Source organism: Pipra filicauda, unplaced genomic scaffold, assembly GCF_003945595.2.
Source record: "Pipra filicauda isolate LSUMZ 115617 unplaced genomic scaffold, ASM394559v2 scaffold43_size3849885_pilon, whole genome shotgun sequence".
Classification (NCBI taxonomy): domain Eukaryota; kingdom Metazoa; phylum Chordata; class Aves; order Passeriformes; family Pipridae; genus Pipra; species Pipra filicauda.
The window spans coordinates 2,859,935-2,880,600 of NW_024104576.1; the positions used below are offsets into that span (position 1 = coordinate 2,859,935).

The 20,666-nt window shown below is 40.3% G+C and overlaps 1 protein-coding gene across 4 annotated transcripts in view; it reads right to left on the bottom strand.

Annotated features, from left to right (window-relative positions):
• The window catches only part of PPP2R2C (protein phosphatase 2 regulatory subunit Bgamma), a 194,180-nt gene extending 176,514 nt beyond the window's left edge, over positions 1 to 17,666 (bottom strand). Inside the window, exons 1-2 of one of the 4 annotated variants that reach the window (XM_027736236.2) lie at positions 17,627 to 17,666; positions 16,980 to 17,060 (exon numbers count right to left, since the gene is read on the bottom strand). Coding sequence is in view for 3 of the 4 variants with exons in the window: in XM_027736238.2 (XP_027592039.1) it covers positions 16,980 to 17,060; positions 17,250 to 17,265 (97 nt within the window). In the remaining variant the exon portion in view is untranslated. Of the gene's footprint in view, positions 1 to 16,979; positions 17,061 to 17,249; positions 17,364 to 17,626 lie in introns of those variants that run through there. The other 3 variants (XM_027736238.2, XM_027736239.2, XM_039385827.1) reach the window with 3 other exon arrangements.
• Positions 17,667 to 20,666: the final 3,000 nt, after the last annotated feature.

Here is a 20,666-nt window from a genome sequence, read left to right on the forward strand (position 1 = left end):
TATGATATGACAGACTCAACCATAAAAATACAACAATAACCTTTCTGATTTTATTACTTGTCATCTACTACATGTATTAAAAAAAAATCCTAACCAAATCTCCTCTGGGAGGATTTGAAAAGCTGTGATTTAACAGATATTTCAGTATTTTCAGAAAGGAGAGGTATCTATGTTCTATATCCCCAAATCCCACTCGATAGAGGGGTACAAAGACAGCAGTTACTACTTCACAATTTCAAGCAATACTTTACAACTGTTCCCTATAGAAAAACAGCCATCATCTGATCCACAAGAATTTATATGAAAAGCCAGATTTATGCTCCTACTGAAGTCTGCAGAAGTTCTACTGTACATTTTAATGTGCACTGCTTCTCACCTTGCACAGAAACCTCACTACAGGGAAAGAGATTCCAGCTCTCCAAAATGCTAATGGCATCTTCCAATTTTTGCAATAGATCAGACAGGGCTTCTACAGAACAGTCTTCTGCATTTCACTACTCTGATTCGTCTGCTCAAGAAGGTGAAAATTAAAACACCACTCATCACATAATTATTATACTACAATGCATACACGTCAGGCGTTTAAATTAGGCTGCACAGGCAATTGCACACTTGATATGGCAATTCTGAAGTGTTCTTTAGAAAGTATTCAAAGGCATAAAATTTCCAAGTTCTTAAAAGAGGAAACACATTCGATTAGATAACAGGAAACTTAATCCCTTCACAGATCACCTGCAACTTTGCAATCATAAGGTCTACTGGAAAATTCTCTGCCACTTGAACCAAGGAGGTCACTGTTAGTTATAAAACATACCAGTCTGTGCTCTTGAGGAAGAACTTGGCCAAAAGTACATACCAAGAACATACTTACTTACTTGAGTACTGCTTCACTTCTCATGTCAGCAACGATGCCATGCAGACTTCTAGCACCAGAGGGGATGCAGTACTCAAGTAAGTTGCGTTGCACTCTAGGCTCTGCAGGAGATTGATATCAGAGTTTCTCCTCCCCTTCCAGTAATGCCTCTTCCATTGCTTTCAACCCATTTCCAGTCTCTCTTCAGGAAGCTCCAGCACATAACCACAACGACCAGGTACTACAAATCTCCTCCATACAGAGTTTTGATTTCTTTCCACCTGAGCTCCACAGTGCCAGTCCATTCCTTCTCCCCCAGTATCCTTTTTCAAGGTACTCTTGACAGCCAGTTCCTGCTCTATGTCAAATCAAACAGTGACTCTTCCTTTACTCTGCCCCCTTCCAGCAGACAGCTCTGATCCCATTCAAAAGAGAGAATACCAAAAACATCTCTGATCTAAATCACACCAGAATTGCAATTAGAGAAAGTTCAATTTGGTTCTGCATCAGGAAATATTCCCTGTATGCCAAACTGACAGAAAAGGTATTAAAAAAAAAAAAAAGCCTATCTAGCCACTTCTACCAACACTTAAATGAGATTATTTGAAATGTCATTTTTCAGAGGTTTATAAATTGGTCAAAGCAGAGTGGGTATTCACAGGGATAGTGAAAGACACTCTTGAATATAGTCAAATTGATTATATTCACCTTGTCAAATTGAAGTTCCTCCTTCAAAGCATGCACGTACTACAGCTTTTTCAAAGAAAGGTTGATGGAATTTTTTCTTTTTTTAACACACAAAAGAATACCAGGCATTTTCTTGTGAGGTTTCTGGTCAAAGTTAAGTTGGTAGTTTTGACTATAATTTTCTGTGAAAAATCAGGCTGAGGCCAACCCAAGAAAAAAAAATATTGTTAGCCTCAATGGTTAGCAGCTGGTCAAAGTTGAAAACTGGAAATACAATCCTGCAAAACAAAGTGTATTGTCTTCAATAACAGAGCACTACCAACTCTACTACAAAACTTCTCTCACAGTTAAGAAATATAATTCAATCATCTTTGTGGTAATTTTGACTGGATGACAGAACAAATGATTGACAATAAACGTGAAATACTCTAAATTCTGAAAAACATTAACTGAAAAAATGGAAAAAAAAAATAAATCTTTCCCAGCTCATTGTAACTGACAGAAATACCTATGTTGAAATGAAGAGAAACAACAAAATCTTTAACAGATGTGACACTGTATTCTACATACCAACCCTCCATCTTCTAACAGTGACTAACAAATTGAAGTCAAATTCTATCTCATACCTAACAGCCCAAGACACAAGCAGATGGTTTTAATCCCACCAAGGAAATTTTCTTCTCCACTGAGAACTGTGAGGTGACATGGCCATCCACTTTCATCAAAGTCCTGTGTTCCATTAGGAAATCTGGATCTCGGGGGATGTAGAGAAAGATACATGCTTGAGGCAAAATACTTGCACTAGTGAGTTACACCAACTTTATCCTCCCATGGCAGTAAGTGTCAAAACTATGACCTTGTTCACAACACCAGGCACTTTTAACACTACATAGAAAGCAGTTTCCCATACAGCCATTTTCTCCCACAGGACCCCCATCACCTCAAAACAAAATGAGGTCTCCAAGATCACCGGCAATCCCTAGCACTATCAACTGTACATTTCTCTTCCCTGGGCCTATACACAGAGGGATTAATTGTATAAAATAACTGCATCAAATCATCCAGCAACGGTTATTAATAAACTCGTCATGAACATGAACGTAAACTTACTGTTTTCTAGACCCTGTGTCTTTTCATGTATTACTATTCACTAGCAACAGGACAATTCCAAGTGGAATGTTTTGCTGTTTTCCAGTTATCTCTAATCATCCCTATGCAGTAGTTACTTTCCACTGATGTTTGCCCTTCTTTATTTCAGTTCAAATAATACCATCACAACTATAACATGTAAGAGGATAGACAGAAGAAAACAAAAACACTCTTGTAACTATTCGCTTCAGGGAAGCCCCAAAATACTAGTTAGATACACTGAAAAAAGAAATGTTGTCAGGATATTGATGGAAGCTTTTGACCACAACACAGCTCTTACACAAAATCTATATCCTAAGTATTCACTTCCTTGTTTCAGCAGGACAGAGCCTTATGAATCAAGTTTTGTCCACGATTCTACTCAAACTCCAGCACACTACCTGCTCCTTGAAGAACTGCCATGACTCTCAATTCCCAGTCCCCTTCCTCATTTCATAGAATACAGACACAGTAAAATCCCGGTGGAAAGACCAGACCAACTCTTGTTCAGATGGCAGCCAGAATTTAACTAATTTTTTGAGCCACTGGGAATGTTTTAATTTTCAGATGGAGTTCAAACTTCATATTATAAATTTTTAGACAAGGAAACCTGCATTTCATATGAACTAACAACTTTATTTTAGACACATGTACAGCAATACGTGCGCAGTTCAGAACTAGCAATGAAACAGAATAACAAAGCTTTGGGAAGGCAGGGGGCTGCAGAGTGAATTCCCCCAACCCTGGCTTTGAGGTAGGCAGTGATGGTCCCTGTAGGACTCTGCCAAGCAGAGATAACAGGCACTGTCAAAACAGGTTTCCTAAAGCAGATTGCCTAACAATCTGGGAAGGGCAGGATCCAAAGATTTCCCAAGGAGAACATTTTCACATCCAATCAGCCTTCCAGCTCTGCCCAGACAGTCCATAAAGAGCTCATATAGCAGGCTAAGATGTGATGGAGGGCTAAGAAAAATCAGTCCGGTAGAAACTAGATGAAGTCTAAATTATTTTTCTAGTAGTTTACTGAGGAGAAACTTGTTATGAACCTTTCTTATCCTGTGTCATTTCCTTTTTTCTTTTATTTTAAATGACTGGTGAGATACAGTTACATTGTGATTTTTTTTTCCAAATAAATTATGAGGTATTAGCATATGCCTCAGTCAAAGGGAATTTTTTTTTTAAATAATCATGAATGCTCAATCCAGCCTACAGATATAATAATCACCCGTGGGAATGGGACTTAATATACCAATCTTCAAACATCATAGTCTCTCTCTCCACTGGCCATATCTGAAAGGCTAAGAAACATCACACAAATATTTCAGCCAACCAACTTCTGGAAATCCTGTAAATACTATTTAAAAAACATTTTCTGGACTGTAATTGAAATGTTTACATTTTTCTAAATAAAAAAATATAATTTCAAAATAAGGACACTTCCATCTCTGCACTCACTACGATAATAATTAAACACACCTAACATAACCAAATCAGCAGACTTAGCCAGCAAACAAAGAAACCAAAAGTATCTTATGAGATATTGAAAATAAATATATTCCATATGCTTTAGAATATTTTATAATGGAGCCTTAAGCTATGGATGCAGTTCAATAACAAGGTGCAAGACTATATGCAGATAAATATCTGGTTTATTTATCCTTGTAGGTAAACAAGTAGACCTCATAGCTGCAGTTCAGGAAGATGGGTAAACAAAGAGAAAATAGAGTCAGACAAGGAAGCAGGCCAGATTATATTTCACATTCAATATTACTCACTTAAAAATAAAGGAAAAGTCGACAGAAAGGCAGAGATAGTAGTATAATCAATTGTACATTACACGAAAGCAAAAAGGTACACTAATCCAAAATTGCATCTTTCCCTCAGTTTTTCATTACTGCATTGTTCAAATAAAATAAAATACAAATACTTAAAGATATAAAATGTGAATGTAAATACCTCTAGACATTAAAATTTATGGCTCTCCTAGCAACTGTGTCTCACACACTTACATATATGCAGTATTCTGCACGGTATTTGGTGCAGGCTTTTGTGCTTCCACAGCGACGAGGGTGAATTATGGTTGCTGTGGGAACTATATCTTTGAATTTCTTGACTTGTGCTATCATCTGAACTCAAATGTTACATTAACATAGGTAAGTACTTGCTGGTTTTCTCTACAAAAAGGAAAAAGGAACCTATGTGGATGGGTTACATATTTAACTATTCTTACCAAAGAAACAACACTTAGCTCCATGTCTGGAGAAGTACAGAGCTCTAATTACTGTCACCCTGTATACACAAAAAGTAAAACAGAGCCACATAAAACCTGGTAGTCAAATGTGGCAGGGTACCTATAGAAATAGTACATGACAAGGTCATTAGAAGTTTGGGGGTTGCAATCCTCCTTTATTTGTTCAGCTTTGCAACCACAGGGCTTGAACACATGCTTTCTTTCAGGCATTTGATAAGAGGAGATATATAAATATCTATATACACCTTTGTCAGATGCTTTGCAGCTTCTTTGTAGGTAAGTGATCTTTGCAAGTCTGACAGGGCTGTCAAAGTCAGTATTGCCCAGCCCCAGTCAGCACAGGCATTGCTCTGGGTACTTTATGAAATTGCAGTAAAATAAAGTGGTTTCTGCCATATGAGTATCGAGGTCTGACATTTAGGTCACAAGCTGCTACAGAGGACTCACCTCAGCATAGGAGAGAGAGAAAGCCTCTTACTGCTACTAGAGATGTCCTCTAGCAGAAGTGTTTTCTTTCACGGTAGAATCAAGAAGCTCAAACTTTGAAGTCAGTTTCCTTGACACAAAATATTCTAGTAACTGTTTCTCCACTGGTACATTTTATGTTTTGACACCATCGGGAAAAGCCAAGTCAAGTCCTTTAACTAACCTCTGTGTATTTTTGGAATTATTACTGAACAAATATGCCTCTAAAATCATCAGATAAGATATCGGAAATACCAAGTTAATATTGCCGTATTTTTAAATTTAAATAAATTTCAATGCACAATTGCTACTTCCAGAGGTCAACATAGGTATTGCATTTTAAGTGAGATTTTTAATTAATTAATTTAATTAGGAGCACGAGGAGAGGGAGAAATCAAAAAGCAACATAAAGTCAAAGTTCCTGAGGCATGGTGGCACCTTTCTGAAGAAACATCAATGCACAGCTACACACTAAACACGCTCAACAGACTCGCAAGGTCCCTTTAGCTTCCACTTAGGAAAGGTGGACATTCCACTAGGGCAAATGTTCTTGGGGAGAAAAAACTCTAAGAAATCCAGGAAAAGCAGTCAAAGGGAAACATGGCTGTAATGTCCTGGTTTAGAATAGAGGAAACAGCATGCACTGAAAGTAACAGTTTGCTAAGTTTAGGAACAAAAAACCTGCATGAAAAAAATCTCAAGGGAATAAAAGCCCACAATTTGAATTTTTTGTGTTGTAGTGCATAAAAAATAAGAATTATTCTTTTTTAAAATTTATTTTATCTACTTTGTATATCATTATGAAGGACTGCAAGTTAGTGCTTCCTGCAAATAAACAAAATCTGAAGCACAGGTTATTTCCAAAATAAACAATCAACTTCAAAGCAGAGTTTACAATGCTAACACAAGAGCTTATCAGAGAACCTTCAAAAATATGAGTTATCCAACAGACAAAACCATATATTGACGAAAACGGGTCTGTATTAAAAATCTGAAAGATCATGACGATTCATCAGTAAGACATATTTAACAAGAAACCACCAAGTCTTGCAAGAATAACACTTCTACTTTGCATCTTTAAGTCTAGTAATAACATAGAAGTTTATTCTGAGTATAAAGAAAAGGATTATTAATATAATTTGTATCTCCCAAAGAAATTGCGTGCTATTTTTGTCTCAGGATTTCAAGACTCTACTAAATATGGTATTTAGTTATAGTAGTTGCGTGAAGTGGAAAGCCACATCACTAACAATGCAACCATGCTAAACAGTTTTACAACTCACTTTTGAATGACACATGCCCCCTGTATGAACAGAATGCCAAATCAACAGCTCCCGTTAGTGTCCAGATGTAATTGTGTCTGAATTGAATACATCATCGTTAACTGCAACACCAAAATGGTTCCAACTAAAATAATGGAACTGTCTCTTGCACCATACTTCTGCATATTTTGTAAAAATTACATAATACAGTAGGTGGAGAAAGATTTATGAGGTTAACATTTTGCATATTCCTGCAATCAGCCCAACTGTCAACTCTATTCACTGTGACATGAGCCACTATAAAATGTGCTTGCAAATAAACACAGCCAGAACATCTGGGGAATGTATGCATTCTGGAAAGAATTGTATTTGATGGAAGACCTAAAAACATACAAACAGGTCATCAGTTTTAAGAACACACAAATATTTTTAAGTATTATATATTTGAACTATAATAGTCGTGTACAAAATACTAAGTATATAAAAAACCCAGTATTTATTTACGTACTTATTCTGAAAACTCCTGGAGGAAGAAAAAGTCACACATATCTACAAGTCCACCTCAGTCACTCTCCATAAGACTCGTGCTCCAGACCCTTCATTGCCCTTCTTTGGACAAGTTCCAGCACCTCAAAATTTGCACAAAACATGAAAAGTGATCCCCCACAAACATATAAGCAGCATAGCACAGTATTCCCTCTTCTCCTAATATTGAGAGTCCGCTTTAGCTTTTAATGACAAAAAAAGGGAATATATTATTCAGTTGAAAAGACTCACCTGCTTCTCACTATTGTAGTTCCTCAGGAAACAGTCACATCACTGCATCAGTTGTTAATATGAAACGACTGTAATGAGGTATGATAGCTTTGAAAGATTTACCATTACAGCAGGTAGCAATCTAGAGTTCCACCAACCAATACCAGGACCTAGGTAAATTATGCATTTTAAAACATGCCCAGAGAAGTCTGGTCTCCTTCCTCACTATCTGTACAAGTTTTAATAAGCACATGATTTAATGCCTTCTCCAAGTACCTCATGGTTCTCTACTTTTATAGCCCACAAATGATATATTGACTCACTATAAATTGCACTGCACTGCTAAGGAGACAAAAAAAAAAAAAAAGAGAGCACATTAAAAAGCACATGGGAGTGTGCACATTAGTTATGCCATTTTTTCATATATTTTGCTATTTTCAAAATATTTAGCTGTATGTGCTTACTGCAACAGAAGAACCACCCCTTACACAGAAAAAACACTACAATGGCCCAGAAGCCACCCCCATCTAACATGGACTTGCACTGAGGAAGGCCAGACACCACAAAGTCTTTCCTGCATGCTACCGAAAATATCTATTAAACATCTACAGCATGCTAGTCAAACATCTATGTTTAAAAAGACCCAACAGATTCAGTAAAAGGGACTGCACTCATCATACCAACCAAAGATTGTAGGGCAGTATTCAAACACAATGTTTAAAGATAAACACTGAACCAATACTGAAAACTGAGGGAAATTAAAGATCTAAGTCTCTAACGGTGTCCTTAGAAATCAGCAAACTATGAACTGAGTGACCAAAAAGGCATCACATGAAATCTCTGAAGTCAACCTTAAAACAAACCAAACAAACAAACAAACAAGTCCATGCAGGGTTTTAAAGGAGATTTTGTTAAGTTGAAGAAAACTTAATTTATGTGGCAGCTCCCTCTTCTGGATCACCAAACCCTGACAATTCAACTGAAATGGCAAAATGCAGAATCTGGCTAGTAAACAGCACCTTTCACCATTTGGGGGTTTTGTCACATACCTTTAGGCAATTACAGACTTACAGAGATGTGAGCTACTGCCCATTCTTTTGAATAAGGAGTATATATCCAAGTAGCATACTGTGAGAGAAAGGCAGTTGAAATATCTGAATACTTCTAAATCATTTTGGAATTTTTTCATCAAGCACTACCAAGACACAAAAGAAAAGATACTGACTTCTTCTTTGAATCTCTCCTCATTTTACGCAGAAAAAAAAGGCATTTTACTGCATTATACAGAAAATAACCGATTAATAAGAATATTAAAAACAGGTCACTTTCCCACTTATGTGGCCTGCAGTATGACTTCTGAATTCATATCTGCACAAGATAAGCTTCTTGGTTGCAATTCTTGAAACAGAAGCACCTTACCTGCTTGAAATTTCTTTCAGTCTTGAGAAGTTCATACAGAGAAAAATCTGCACAGTAGAAAAAACTTTTCTGTGCTTCAGCTGTTCAGACACTCTCCAAGACAGCTTGGGCAATTTGTGCAAACATTTATAAACTGGAAAGATCAGAAAATGAGTACTCTCTATCCCTATATAAAACTTAGCTCCTCAAAGGAACCCCGGCTTTCCGACTTGATCTATAAAGGAAGAGGAGGCTTTGTGAAGACCTGGTGATTTTGCTGTATCTTGGCTGGAACAACAGGCAATTCTATACTCTCTAAATTGTCCATCACTAATTGAGCTGAATGTTTGACTTCAATAAAAAAAATTTGTCTAAACAGCAAATTTGGGACCCAAACAAAATCCCTCTTTACTTCATCAGTGTAATTATTAACAAAATCATTACCTAAATTAAATTATTGCATATTTAATGAGAAAGAGGGCACATAAAAGATGTCCCTGTAAAATTCTGGACTATGTAACTTGAAAGCATGATTTTTGACTTGCTAATAATTGCATAATCAGACATGCAACAGAGTGATTTCACCTTTCATGGTAAGTATACCAAGTGTCTCTTTAAGGATGTGGCCAACTGAAACACCCAAGGAAATTCTGATAATTCAACAATAACCAAAATTGCCAGAAGTTTTTTGGATGGAATTGAAAGGATCATGTAAAATGGTAAGCCTTGTAGACATAGAAATAGTAAGATAGACAGAGAGAGAGCGCTAAGGTTTGCTGTGCAGGCACCTGCTGCAAATGGCAGACTTTCAATGACATAGAGGACAGACACCTTTGCCAAACTGTGCATCAGTCAGTGGACTGAGACCACCCACAACCCCCTTTGCAGAGAGAAAGGACAAAGGGAAACTAAAACCAACGCTGAGGAAACCAAGAGAAACTAGAAAACTGACTATGTAAGGGGCAGACTGGAAGGTGGTGCCCCACTAGACCTGCTGTTTAGGAGCAGAGCAGGGTTGGTAGGAGACGAGGTGGTCAGAGGCCATCTTGGGCATAATGACCAAGACATGACAGTTTTTGATTCTGTGAAGTAAGGGGGCCAACAAAACTTCTACCCTGGACTTCCAGAGGGCAGACTTTGGTCTGTCCAGAACACTGGTTCAGAGAGTCTCTTGGGAAACAGTCCTTAATAGCAAAGGGGTCCAGGAAGGCTGGCCATACTTTCAGAAGGAAATCTTAAAGGTGCAGGAGCAGGCTGTCCCTGTGTGCCAAAACACGAGCAGGTGGGGAAGAAGACCGGCCTGGCTGACATTTCAGCCTGATCTTTTGCTGAAACTCAGGGGGAAAAAAAAAAAGAGAGTTTATGACCTTTGGAAGGAGGGGTAGGCAACTCAGGAAGAGTACAAAGATGTCATTAGGTCACGTAGAGGGAAAATTAGGAAGACAAAAGCTCAGCTTGAACTCAATCTGGCCACTGCTGTGAAGGATAATAAAAAGTGGTTTTATAAATACATCGATAACAAAAGCAGTGCCAAGGAACATCCCCATCCTTTATTTGATGTGAGGCAGGGGGGAACACTGTCACCATGGATGAGGAAAAAGGCTGAGGTATTTAATGCTGTCTTTGTCTCAGTCTTCAACAGGAAGACCAGTTATCCTCAGAGCAACCACACCTCTGAGGTGGTTGACAGGAATAAGGAGCAGAACAGATACCCTGCAATCCAGGAGGAAGTAGCTATGGACCTGCTGTGCCACTCAGACGCTCATATGTCTATGGGACTGGATGTGATCCATGCAAGGGTACTGAGGGAGCTGGCTGAAGAGTTAGCCACGACACTCCATCATTTATCAGCATCCCTGGCTAAATGGAGGAGTCTCAGTTGACTGCAGGTTTGCCAATACGATGCCTACAAGAACAGTAGGAAGGAGAATTTGGAGAACTACAAGCCTGTCAGCCTGACCTCAGTGCCGGGGAAGGTAATGAACAGACTGTCTGGAGTGACATCATGCAGCATATACAAGACAACTGGGGGATCAGGCCCAGGTGGCATGGATTTAGGAAAGGCAGTTCCTTCTTTACCAACCTGACCTCCTTTTACAACCAGGTGACCCACCTAGTGGATGAGAAAAAAGCTGTGGATGTCTCTACCTGGACTTCAGCAAAGCACTTGACACCATTTCCCCCCACACTCTCCTGGAGAAACTGGCTGCTCATGGCTTGGACAGGTGGATTCTTCACTGGGTAAAAATGGTCAGATGTCCAGGCCCAGAGAGTGGTGGTGAATGGAGTTAAATCCAGCTGGTGGCCAGTCACCAGTGGTGTCCCCCAGGGCTCAGTACTGGGGCCAGTCCTGTTTAATGTCTTTATCAATGATGTGAACAAGGGGACTGAGTGCACCCTCTGTCAGTTCGCAGATGACAGCAAGGTGGGTGGGAGTGTCGATCTGCTGGAGGGCAGGAAGGCTCTGCAGAGGGATCTGGACAGGCTGGATTGATGGGCTGAGGCCAACTGTATGAGGTTCAACAAGGTCAAGTGCCAGGTCCTGTCCTTGGGTTACAACAACTCAAGGCACTGCTACAGGTTGGAGGCAGAGTGGTTGGAAAGCAAACCAGCAGAAAAAGGACCTGAGGGTGCTGGTTGACAGCACGTGAACATGAGCCAGCCTGTGCCCAGGTGGCTGAGGCAGCCAGTGGCATCCTGGCTTGTATCAGCAATAGCGTGGACAGCAGGACCTGGGAAGTGATGAGCACAGCTGAGGCTGCATCTCAAGTACTGTGTCCAGTTCTGGGCCCCCACAACAGGAAAGACATTGAGGTGTCAGAGCGTGTCCAGAAAAGGACAAGAGAGCTGGTGAAGGGTCTGGAGCACAAGTCATATGAGGAAAAGCTGAGGGAGCTGAGGGTGTTTAGTCTAAAGAAAAGGACGTTCAGGGGAGACCTTATCACTCTCTACAACTACTTGAACGGCTGTATCCAGGTGGGGGTTGGCCTCTTCTCCCAGGTAACAAGTGACAGGACAAGATGAAATGGCCTCAGCCTGTGCCAAGAGAGGCTCAGGTTGGACATCAGGAAGAATTTCTTCACTGAAAGGGTGATTAAGCATTGAAATAGGCTGTCCAGAAGTGGTGGAATCACCATCCCTGGAGGTGTTCAAGAAACGACTGGATATGGTACTCAGTGTTATGGTTTAGCTGACACGGTGGTGTTCCGTCAAAGGTTGGACTCAACCGATTCTGTGATTTTGTGATTCTGTGACTAGAAAGTAAAAAGGCAACTGGCTGAAGAGCACATCCTGGCAACTCAGATGATGAAGGCCACAACTTCTAGCATTAACGATCCAGAGTTAGTTAACTAAGTACAGCACATTAGAGGAGCGTGTGAAGTCCTTGAAAAGGGCAGGAAGATCTGAAAACTTTGTTAAAAAAAAAGTCTGTTTTTCAAGCACGAAGAAACAGCAACACCACTTTTCAGGTTATTGAAAAGGAGCTAATGTCTTCAGTTAGATATTTACAATACAAAATAATTAACATAGCATTAACAAGTACTTGTTTTATGATAAAATGACACTTAATGACTCATAGGAGAAAACACCCAAATTAAATTCCAACAGAAATACCATGTAAGCAAGGATTTTATTAATCATTGCAATTAAATCATCTCAATGTACTTAATTAAATTAATTCATTCCATAAATTCAAACCAACTCTTAATCAAAACACAAAATTAGGAAACAAATAATAAATGTAAATAAGCCACTCACCTTTTCCCTTTCATAACAAATACATATACTTTCCCATGTTTCATTGTCATTCCATAAGCCTTTTTTATAGTAATCTACAAAAATATTTGAACAAAAGATTCTTACAAAACCCATGCTATGTATAAACAAAGGCTCCATAAACAACAGATAAAAATACCACAAAATGGACTAATGTAGGTAAGTATCACTAGAAGTAAACCTATCCAAATAAATATAATTTCAATATACCTTAACCTTTCTTCTTTGTCTATCATGCTGAACTTTTCATATTGAAACAATGTCAAATTGTGCAGCAACAAACAGAAGTATAATCAAATACACACAATTTCTTGCAATGAGTCATTTACTGGATCTGGTCTTACACAGCCACAGACAATGTTATAAAGGAAGCAAAGCATGATGATAAGACCTTTCAGACAGAAGCCCTTTCCCTGTGCTGCAGCAGCTCTCAGGTGTCAGAGACAGTAAACCAAACAAACACCACTATAAGTAACTGCAAAATAAAGGAGGGATGAAATACAGGGAGTTTCTGAATGTATAAACAGGGATGTATGAAACAGGACTGGAATAATTGTATTATACACATACATCAGAGGGTGCATCAGCAAGCCCTGTGACACACCTTACAGTGCTGTATGCAAGCTGGCAGTGTCCTAAATGTATCCTGGGGTGACACAAGGGGTATATCAGCCCCTTCCAAGAATTTTGGTTTCTTTTCAACAAACACCGAATTGTGGTCTGCAGAAGAGATACTGTTCAATACACTACATCTCCAAATTGGACAGCTGGAAGCCCAGAACTGTAAAGCACACCATCCAACTAAGATGTCGCGGAAACACAACATCCATTCATGGTGATGATCCTTCAAAAGAAATGTTGGCAAACTGCAAAATGTTAAGAAAAGAGCTGCTACCATGCCTTTTTATGAAAGACCAAGGAAAAATCAATTGTTTGGTTCAGCCACAAAAACACTGGGATATGAAAGCATCTACAGATGGAGACTTCCTATTTAATTAGACCTTACTAATGAAGGCATGACTAACAAGGACATTACTTCAGTTGTAAGCTTGTGCAAGCACATTGCTTTCCATGGAATTCGTGAAATAATAGAAAAGGCAGTATTGAACCAAATCCAGACTTACTGTCTTTGATTGAAAATTACAGTAAACAAAAAGCAATTGGAGGTAAACCTGACAGTGATTAAATTTGTATTAATCAGCTCACAAGTCCTCTAGTTCCCTAAAATGCTACATTGTTCAAATGTATTTTTACAACAAAATAGTATATTACCAATTTCACAGTCTCAATAAATCTCTCTTCAAATTACTCAGAAATAAAAGAGAACATTAGAGCACCATAAGCTAAGTGAACAGGAACGTTCACATCACAATTCACAAGGCACTAATGCTAAAAGAGCTTTCAACCACTCGAGAGCATAAAGTTACAAAACAGATGAAAAGAAAATTTACACTGTAAACCAATCTCAAGTCTTTGATGAGGTAATTTTAATATGATTTTTGACTCGATCTTTTCATTAACCGTATAATCATTACTGAATGTAATGCTATCTAGAATAACATAATGCCAGCTTAGAGTTCACCTCATAAAATATTTCAAACATGCTTTAACTTACACGAAGTTTGAAAGAAGTTAATGTGATTTGGAACTTAAAGGAAAGGGTCTGGAATAAGCAGTCCTGTTAACAATCCACTAGATCATTTGGGCAAAGAGGAAAAGACCTGACTTTTCAGAAGTCCCAGGGTACTATCTGCTTAATAGTTGACATTCAGCTTCTATAAAAATCACATCCTTAACTTTTATATTTAATTCTTCTAGCCTGTAAATGGATACTCTAATACTGTTCTTCATACAGCTTTTGTGAGCCTGTACTTAATGTGAGCAAAGTGCTTTGAGATCTTTAGCACGAATAAAATATATTTTACACTTAGACGTTAATTATAGAAGTAGCAATATTTGAAATAGGATTTTGTTTCAAGGCAGCAAGACTAAATCAAACATGATTATCTTGGTTTTGATTGTGATATTTTACTTACTATGCTCTATTTTTCCTTGCATTTGAAATATGTAATTTCGCTTTTCTGTTATGTAAATGAATGTTTTTCATCTAACATATCTATTTTTGGAAAAAGAATAATTTTCTTTCCTAGGCTAAGACAGAAACGTTGCAGAACACAATTCTGAAGTCTAACTGACAGAGTACCGCAAGGTCATTGCAAGCATTCAATAGCAAAAGCAGCAAGGGATGCCCAGAAAACTCACTGAACTTAGAACATTAGTATGTAAAGGTTTAATCTACACAGATATCTATCTAGATATATAAACAACACAATAATATTTAATACAGATTAACTAGTCCTTCTGTCCTTCAGTTAGGTGATCCCAACCAATGCAGCTACAGTTACAAGTTGTGGCCTTTTTGAAAAGTAAAAAGAACTGGGATAAGGACAGGAAAAAACACTCGCATGCAAAAGAGGTCAAGTCACTGCCACCATGGACCTCTCTTTGAAATATTGTTTATTACTTCTGCAAAGTGTGTTGATTACACTGCTGTATGTGTTCTTAGATATTAGTGGCATTTAATGGACAACAATGTACTCGGGAAAATACATGTCATATTTATATATAATCCTACTAAAATAAACAGGGTTACTACCTGCAGATTACTTTGATTCTATAGTTTGTGTGATCAAATTACATTGCTTCAGTCTTCTTTTCTCTGAATTTCACATATTCCCATGCTGAGTAAAGAGAAAACATGTAATATTTACATTTAAGTCATGGAGAAAAATTAGGAATCCAAAAATTGCCAGCATTAAAGAGAACTGAAGTTAGGGCTAGCTAAGCAATTTAAAAAATTATGCCCCGTGATAAAAGATTATGCCCCAATAAATCAAAGGAATAAAGCATCTGTTGAGAAGAAAACATTATCATCTCAAAGCAGTGCTGAAACACTGGTATTTACCCAGACAAATGAGGTTAAGAAGCATATTCTACTCATTCAAATCTTTAAATGAAAGTAAATGCCAACCTAAAGCTTGTTTTCAGCATTCTGTGATGCCTAAGAAATGCTGTCACTCACTCATTACACTCCCTCACACGGATGTAATTTCCACCCCCACCTATCGTCATCACATCTGGTTTGGTATGCAATTTCACCAAAAAAACAGTCATGTAGGCACAAAATCACAACATCTTTTGAGAAATGCTTTAGTATGCAAGTTTGTGTAATCACACACACTATTAAGTACACCTTGAAATATAAACCACCATGGAATAATTGGGAGGAAAATCTTAGTCCAAAGCCTCAATAGAGCTATAGCTTATTATTAGTATGCTGGGGTTTAAATCACTTCTCCAAACAGCAAAGCACAAGACATAACAGAAGACTTCACATCCCAAAGAGTCACAGATAATAAAGTTGGAGGAGAATGCAAACAGGTAATCTTTCTACCTCCCCCAAGGCAAGGTCTGTAGCTTTATCACTTCAATCTGTGTTTGTGAAACAAACCTTAAATATCTGAAATGAGTGAGAGTTCACTGTCTACCTACTTCACGTATTCCAGTGTTGAAAAGTTTCCCCTAACACGGAACCTGAACCCAATCTATTACAGTGTGCCACCTTCCTCAGTACTGGAAAGTTTTTCAATCTAGCCGGACTTCCGATGCACTTAAAACAGTAAATACACTCTTCTCAGGAATACATAGCACCAGCAGAACAAAAGCATCGAGATGTGGTATTAGCTCCACTCAGCTCACTGAAAACAGACACTGAAAGAGGCTCACGGCACTGCACATTACACATCTGGCTTCATGGAAAATACATAGGTTCGCACCTAAGTCTCTGCATGTTCAAAACCATACACGGTTCGAAGACAGTGGGGAAACTTTCTTCCCTGGCACCCAAGGACTGTTCTTTCTCTGATCACAGAATATTAAAAAATATAACTTTCCAGCTTTCCTCTGTTTTGAAAGTTAAGGGGGTGAAAAAAGGCCAAAAGAACTTTACGGCAGGTACTATGCAGGCCATCTTGCACCAGCACCCACGGAGGCCAAGGCCAAGAGGGCTGATGCCACCTAGGCCACCAGATGCGAAACACTACTTTTCAAAACAAACAACAACAACAAAAAAATACAAAACAAAACAAAAAAAACCCCAACCACAAACACCAGCCAAGACACTTTCACAAGGCCCGGAACAAGCCAACCACCGGCGGGCATCCCGTGCCAGCCCACCTCCCCTCCTGTCCTGGGCACATTCGCCCCCTCCGCCGCCCCACAGCCCTGGGGCTGCCACGTGCTGCCAGTGTCTCTCTCCCACCAGGGATTCCCGTGTCTCCACACGCTGCCGGCCGGCACAGCGGGCGAGGGGCCGCGCCCCCCTCGGCACCTCTGTACTCACCTTCAGACACCTCGAACTCGGCTGCTCCATTGAGCTGGTAGAGGCACCAGTCAGCCGCGCTCTCGCCTGCGGGGCCGCCGGCTGGGCAGGAGGAAAGGCACAGTCAGTCGGGGCACCCAGAGCCAGCGGGGGGACTGGGCTTGAGGGAGGGAGAAGGGAAAGTGGGCGACGGGAGAGAGAGTGGGGAGGAGAGATGGAGGGAGCTGAGGAGGGAACAGAAGGATGAAAGGGGACAGAGCGTGCCGGGGGAAGGAGCGCGTTTCCAGATACCCTGCTTGTGGGACATGGGTGTTGCCCTCCGGAAGGCGCCCACTGCTCTGAACTGTTATTTGCTCTGCTCCCAACGCCCGTGGCTCGGGGCGCTTCCTCCTTCTCCCAGCGGAGCGGGCGCAGGCAGCCGCCGCTGCCTCGGGGCGCTCAGGGAGCCGGGGGAGGGAGAACGGGAAGGAGGGAAGGCTCCGCCCGGAGCTCCCGGCGGAGGCGGCGCAGCCTCGCCAGGACCCGCCGCGCCCGGCACCGCCGCGGCTCCGACAGGTGTGAGCGGCCCCGGCCCCGGGTGGGATGCGACGCCCCAGCCTGGCCTCGCCCCCGGCCAGGAGAATCCTCCCTACCCTCCGTCCAGGAGAACCCCTCCCTGCCCTCCGTACGGGAGAATTCCTTCGTGGCGTCCGTCCGGGACAACTCCTCCGTGCCGTCTGTCCGGCTGCCGTTGGGAGCTCCCACGGGTGCCGCACGTGCCCGCGCTGCGGGTAGCCTGGCGCGCGCGGGTGCGCGTCCCGGTGCGCCAGAAGCCTGGACACACATCCCTGGGGAAGACCACACACCAGGGCCTCGCCAGTGGCAGCCGTGCCAGCGGCCCTGCTGCTGCTCCCACCTCGCCACGCAAAGCACTGGTGGTTGAGTTGAATGTCCCACGACATTCACCTCAGTTCGCTTACCAGCCCTAGTCCCTGTCGGCTATCTTACGGATAAAGGCTTCAAATACCGTGTAAATTGTTGGGGTTTATATACACCGAAATCACTGCAAGGCAGGAGAGTGGTTTTCATCTGGCCCACGAGGCCCTGTGATTCTGCAAACTGTCTTTACAGCCTTCCTGAGAGGTTGGTAAGAAAGCAAACCTGTTACCAAGTAACCCCAAGTGCTCTGTGCGGTGACCTTTGCCTCCACTGGGAAATGGTTAGGGGAATGGCAAATTTTAAAACACTGAAATAGTCAGCTAGAGCTAAGTCATGTTAATAAACACCTTTATTCACATGTCCACCCTAAAAACATGACAGGAGGGAAATGTAAAGGTGCGTTAGTTGTTCTGTTAAGCAAGTGACTTTCTCGATACTTAAAACAATTGTGACTGCTTAGCTTGTAGTTGGCAGCATCCTGCCAACATCGTCTGTCTTTTCAAGGTCACAGTGTCAGAAGCCCACATAGCACGGCTCATTACAAAGAGAGCAAACACACTTTGTATGGGCAAATGAGAAAAGCTTAAGAAAGAATACAAGATGACTATATTCAAGCCAGACTATGAGATTAGGAGCCAACACGAGGATAAAGTATCAATGTAGGCAGCTGTCATGGCATAGTTGCACTGGCTCGTCCATCTACTTTTCGCTGTTTGTGAAGTGCTATGGAAATGGCAAGGAAGAATTACTTTCGGCATAAATTCTACTTTACATCCCTACATTTTCATCTGGCCCATCACCCATGTAGATCCACAAACCCTTTACAGCATTCCTGAGAGGTTAGTAAAAAAGCAAACCTGTTATCAAGTAAGCCTAACTGCTCCGTGCAGTGACATTTGCTACATTCATCCCTTTTTGCAGCAAATGGAGACCCTCCTGATACCTTTAGGTGTGTAAACTGTGGGCACTTTGGTTAATGTTTCCTCATAAAAGTATTCTGTTCAAATATTTATGTTCTTCTCCACTGCATCCAAGACAGTGTCACACTGTGGCCTTTGTGAAAGAGTAAGTAGGACAATTACAGTTTCTGAAGGAAATAGGCTTTAAATAGGTTTTAAATGGGAGTAACATTCTGAAAATATTTTCAGCTATTCTGGAAGCAAAGCAAAACACCAACACTGGGAACTTCACCTAAATTACAAAGACCATAAAGCCTTCTGAGGTAAAAGAACATCAGTTGATTTAGACAGTGTGTGTATATATATCCCCAAGCCATATGTTTGCTGGATGTGCACTAGCATTCTTGGAACTGAAACAGTTTAAGCCAATGATTCCAGGGAAAATAAAGTGTCATGGAGCTGTATGAAAGTAAAGCTTCATCCAGCTGCTTACAGTGATACTAACTGCCCCTAAAAATTACCTGTAGACCTTTATTACTTTTCATGACAAAGTATTATCACAAATAAAATTAATCTTAGCATTCCACTGTTAGCCTCTTCTTTTTGCAGAAAACTCTAGATTCTTATATTAATTAGCAATCAAGGGCCCTTTTCTGGGAGAATCCATTCATATTAAATTTTTATGAAATGTGGCAATTTTATGCTGTTCAGCTTAATATGACCGACTTACATGGCACTTTTCATTCAGACTTCAATAATTTACTGACTTTATATGTTCAAAAAATCACTGAAATTGGCATGTAATGCAGCACATGTGGTTTTTTCTTTGTAAAATGAGGGGATTGATACAAAATGCGTTTACAGTGTGTGATCAGTTTCTACAGGTATCTTGAATATTGAGAGGGGCTAATTTGCACCCAAGTGCCATCTAGTCCAGTAGGAATTAATCTTTTACTTTATAAGTCTGTAGGTGGACACAAGCTATTTGTGATTGTTTCCTTCAGTCACAGAGAGATGACTGATTTAACTAGAATTGGAATCTAGTAATGCTAAATCCACAGACAAATTGAATGCAGGAGCAGTTACCACCCTTCATCTGACGTCCTTTACTTTTGCACTATTGGAAATGAGCTAAGAGTTTGGTATGATATTTTTTGTCATTTCAGGATTGTAAGGTTGTTAAAAGCATATAATTTACTCAAATCAGAACTTAAGCAAGGTAGTTGATTTATACTATAGTGTGTTTTAAAGAATCAAAGTTTAAAAAATAGTTTAATCTATTTTGGCTTTCAATATCACAGTGATTTATTGGGCAGAAACAGGTGCAGCTGCAGAGAAAACTTCTGAGGAAACTGGACTACATTATACTATAACATTTTTTAATTTTGTGTTGGATTTGTTTTTCCTTTTCACTAGGACTTTATGCAGAGAGAAGGGTCTACTTGTTGCTAGCACCAACGAAACACATAATAATACCAATTTAAATGGGATCAGAAGGTCAACGACATAGCATTTAATTTTGCTACAACTTCAAAGAAGCAGACAGTAAACCGTAATGAACTTGAAATAAAGAATTTGCACTCAATTCAAAGGAATTTCCTAGATTTAAAAAAAAAAAATATGGATTTATAGATGTTCAAAATGCAGAACTTGGCCTCTCCCTGAGCCGTCCAGTGTTCCAAGAAAACCAGCTCCGGAATTTTCAGCGAGAGCCACCCGGGGGCTGCGGTTTCACCGACCCTCCACCCCTGCTGTGGGGATGTCACACGCCCGCAGCGGAGCCACCCCCTCGGGCCCCAAAATCCTCTCGTTTGACAGGAAACTCCTGCCGCCTACTTTATTTATTTATTTATTTCTAGGCGGGGAGGCGGTGCCGCGGGACGCGGAAGTG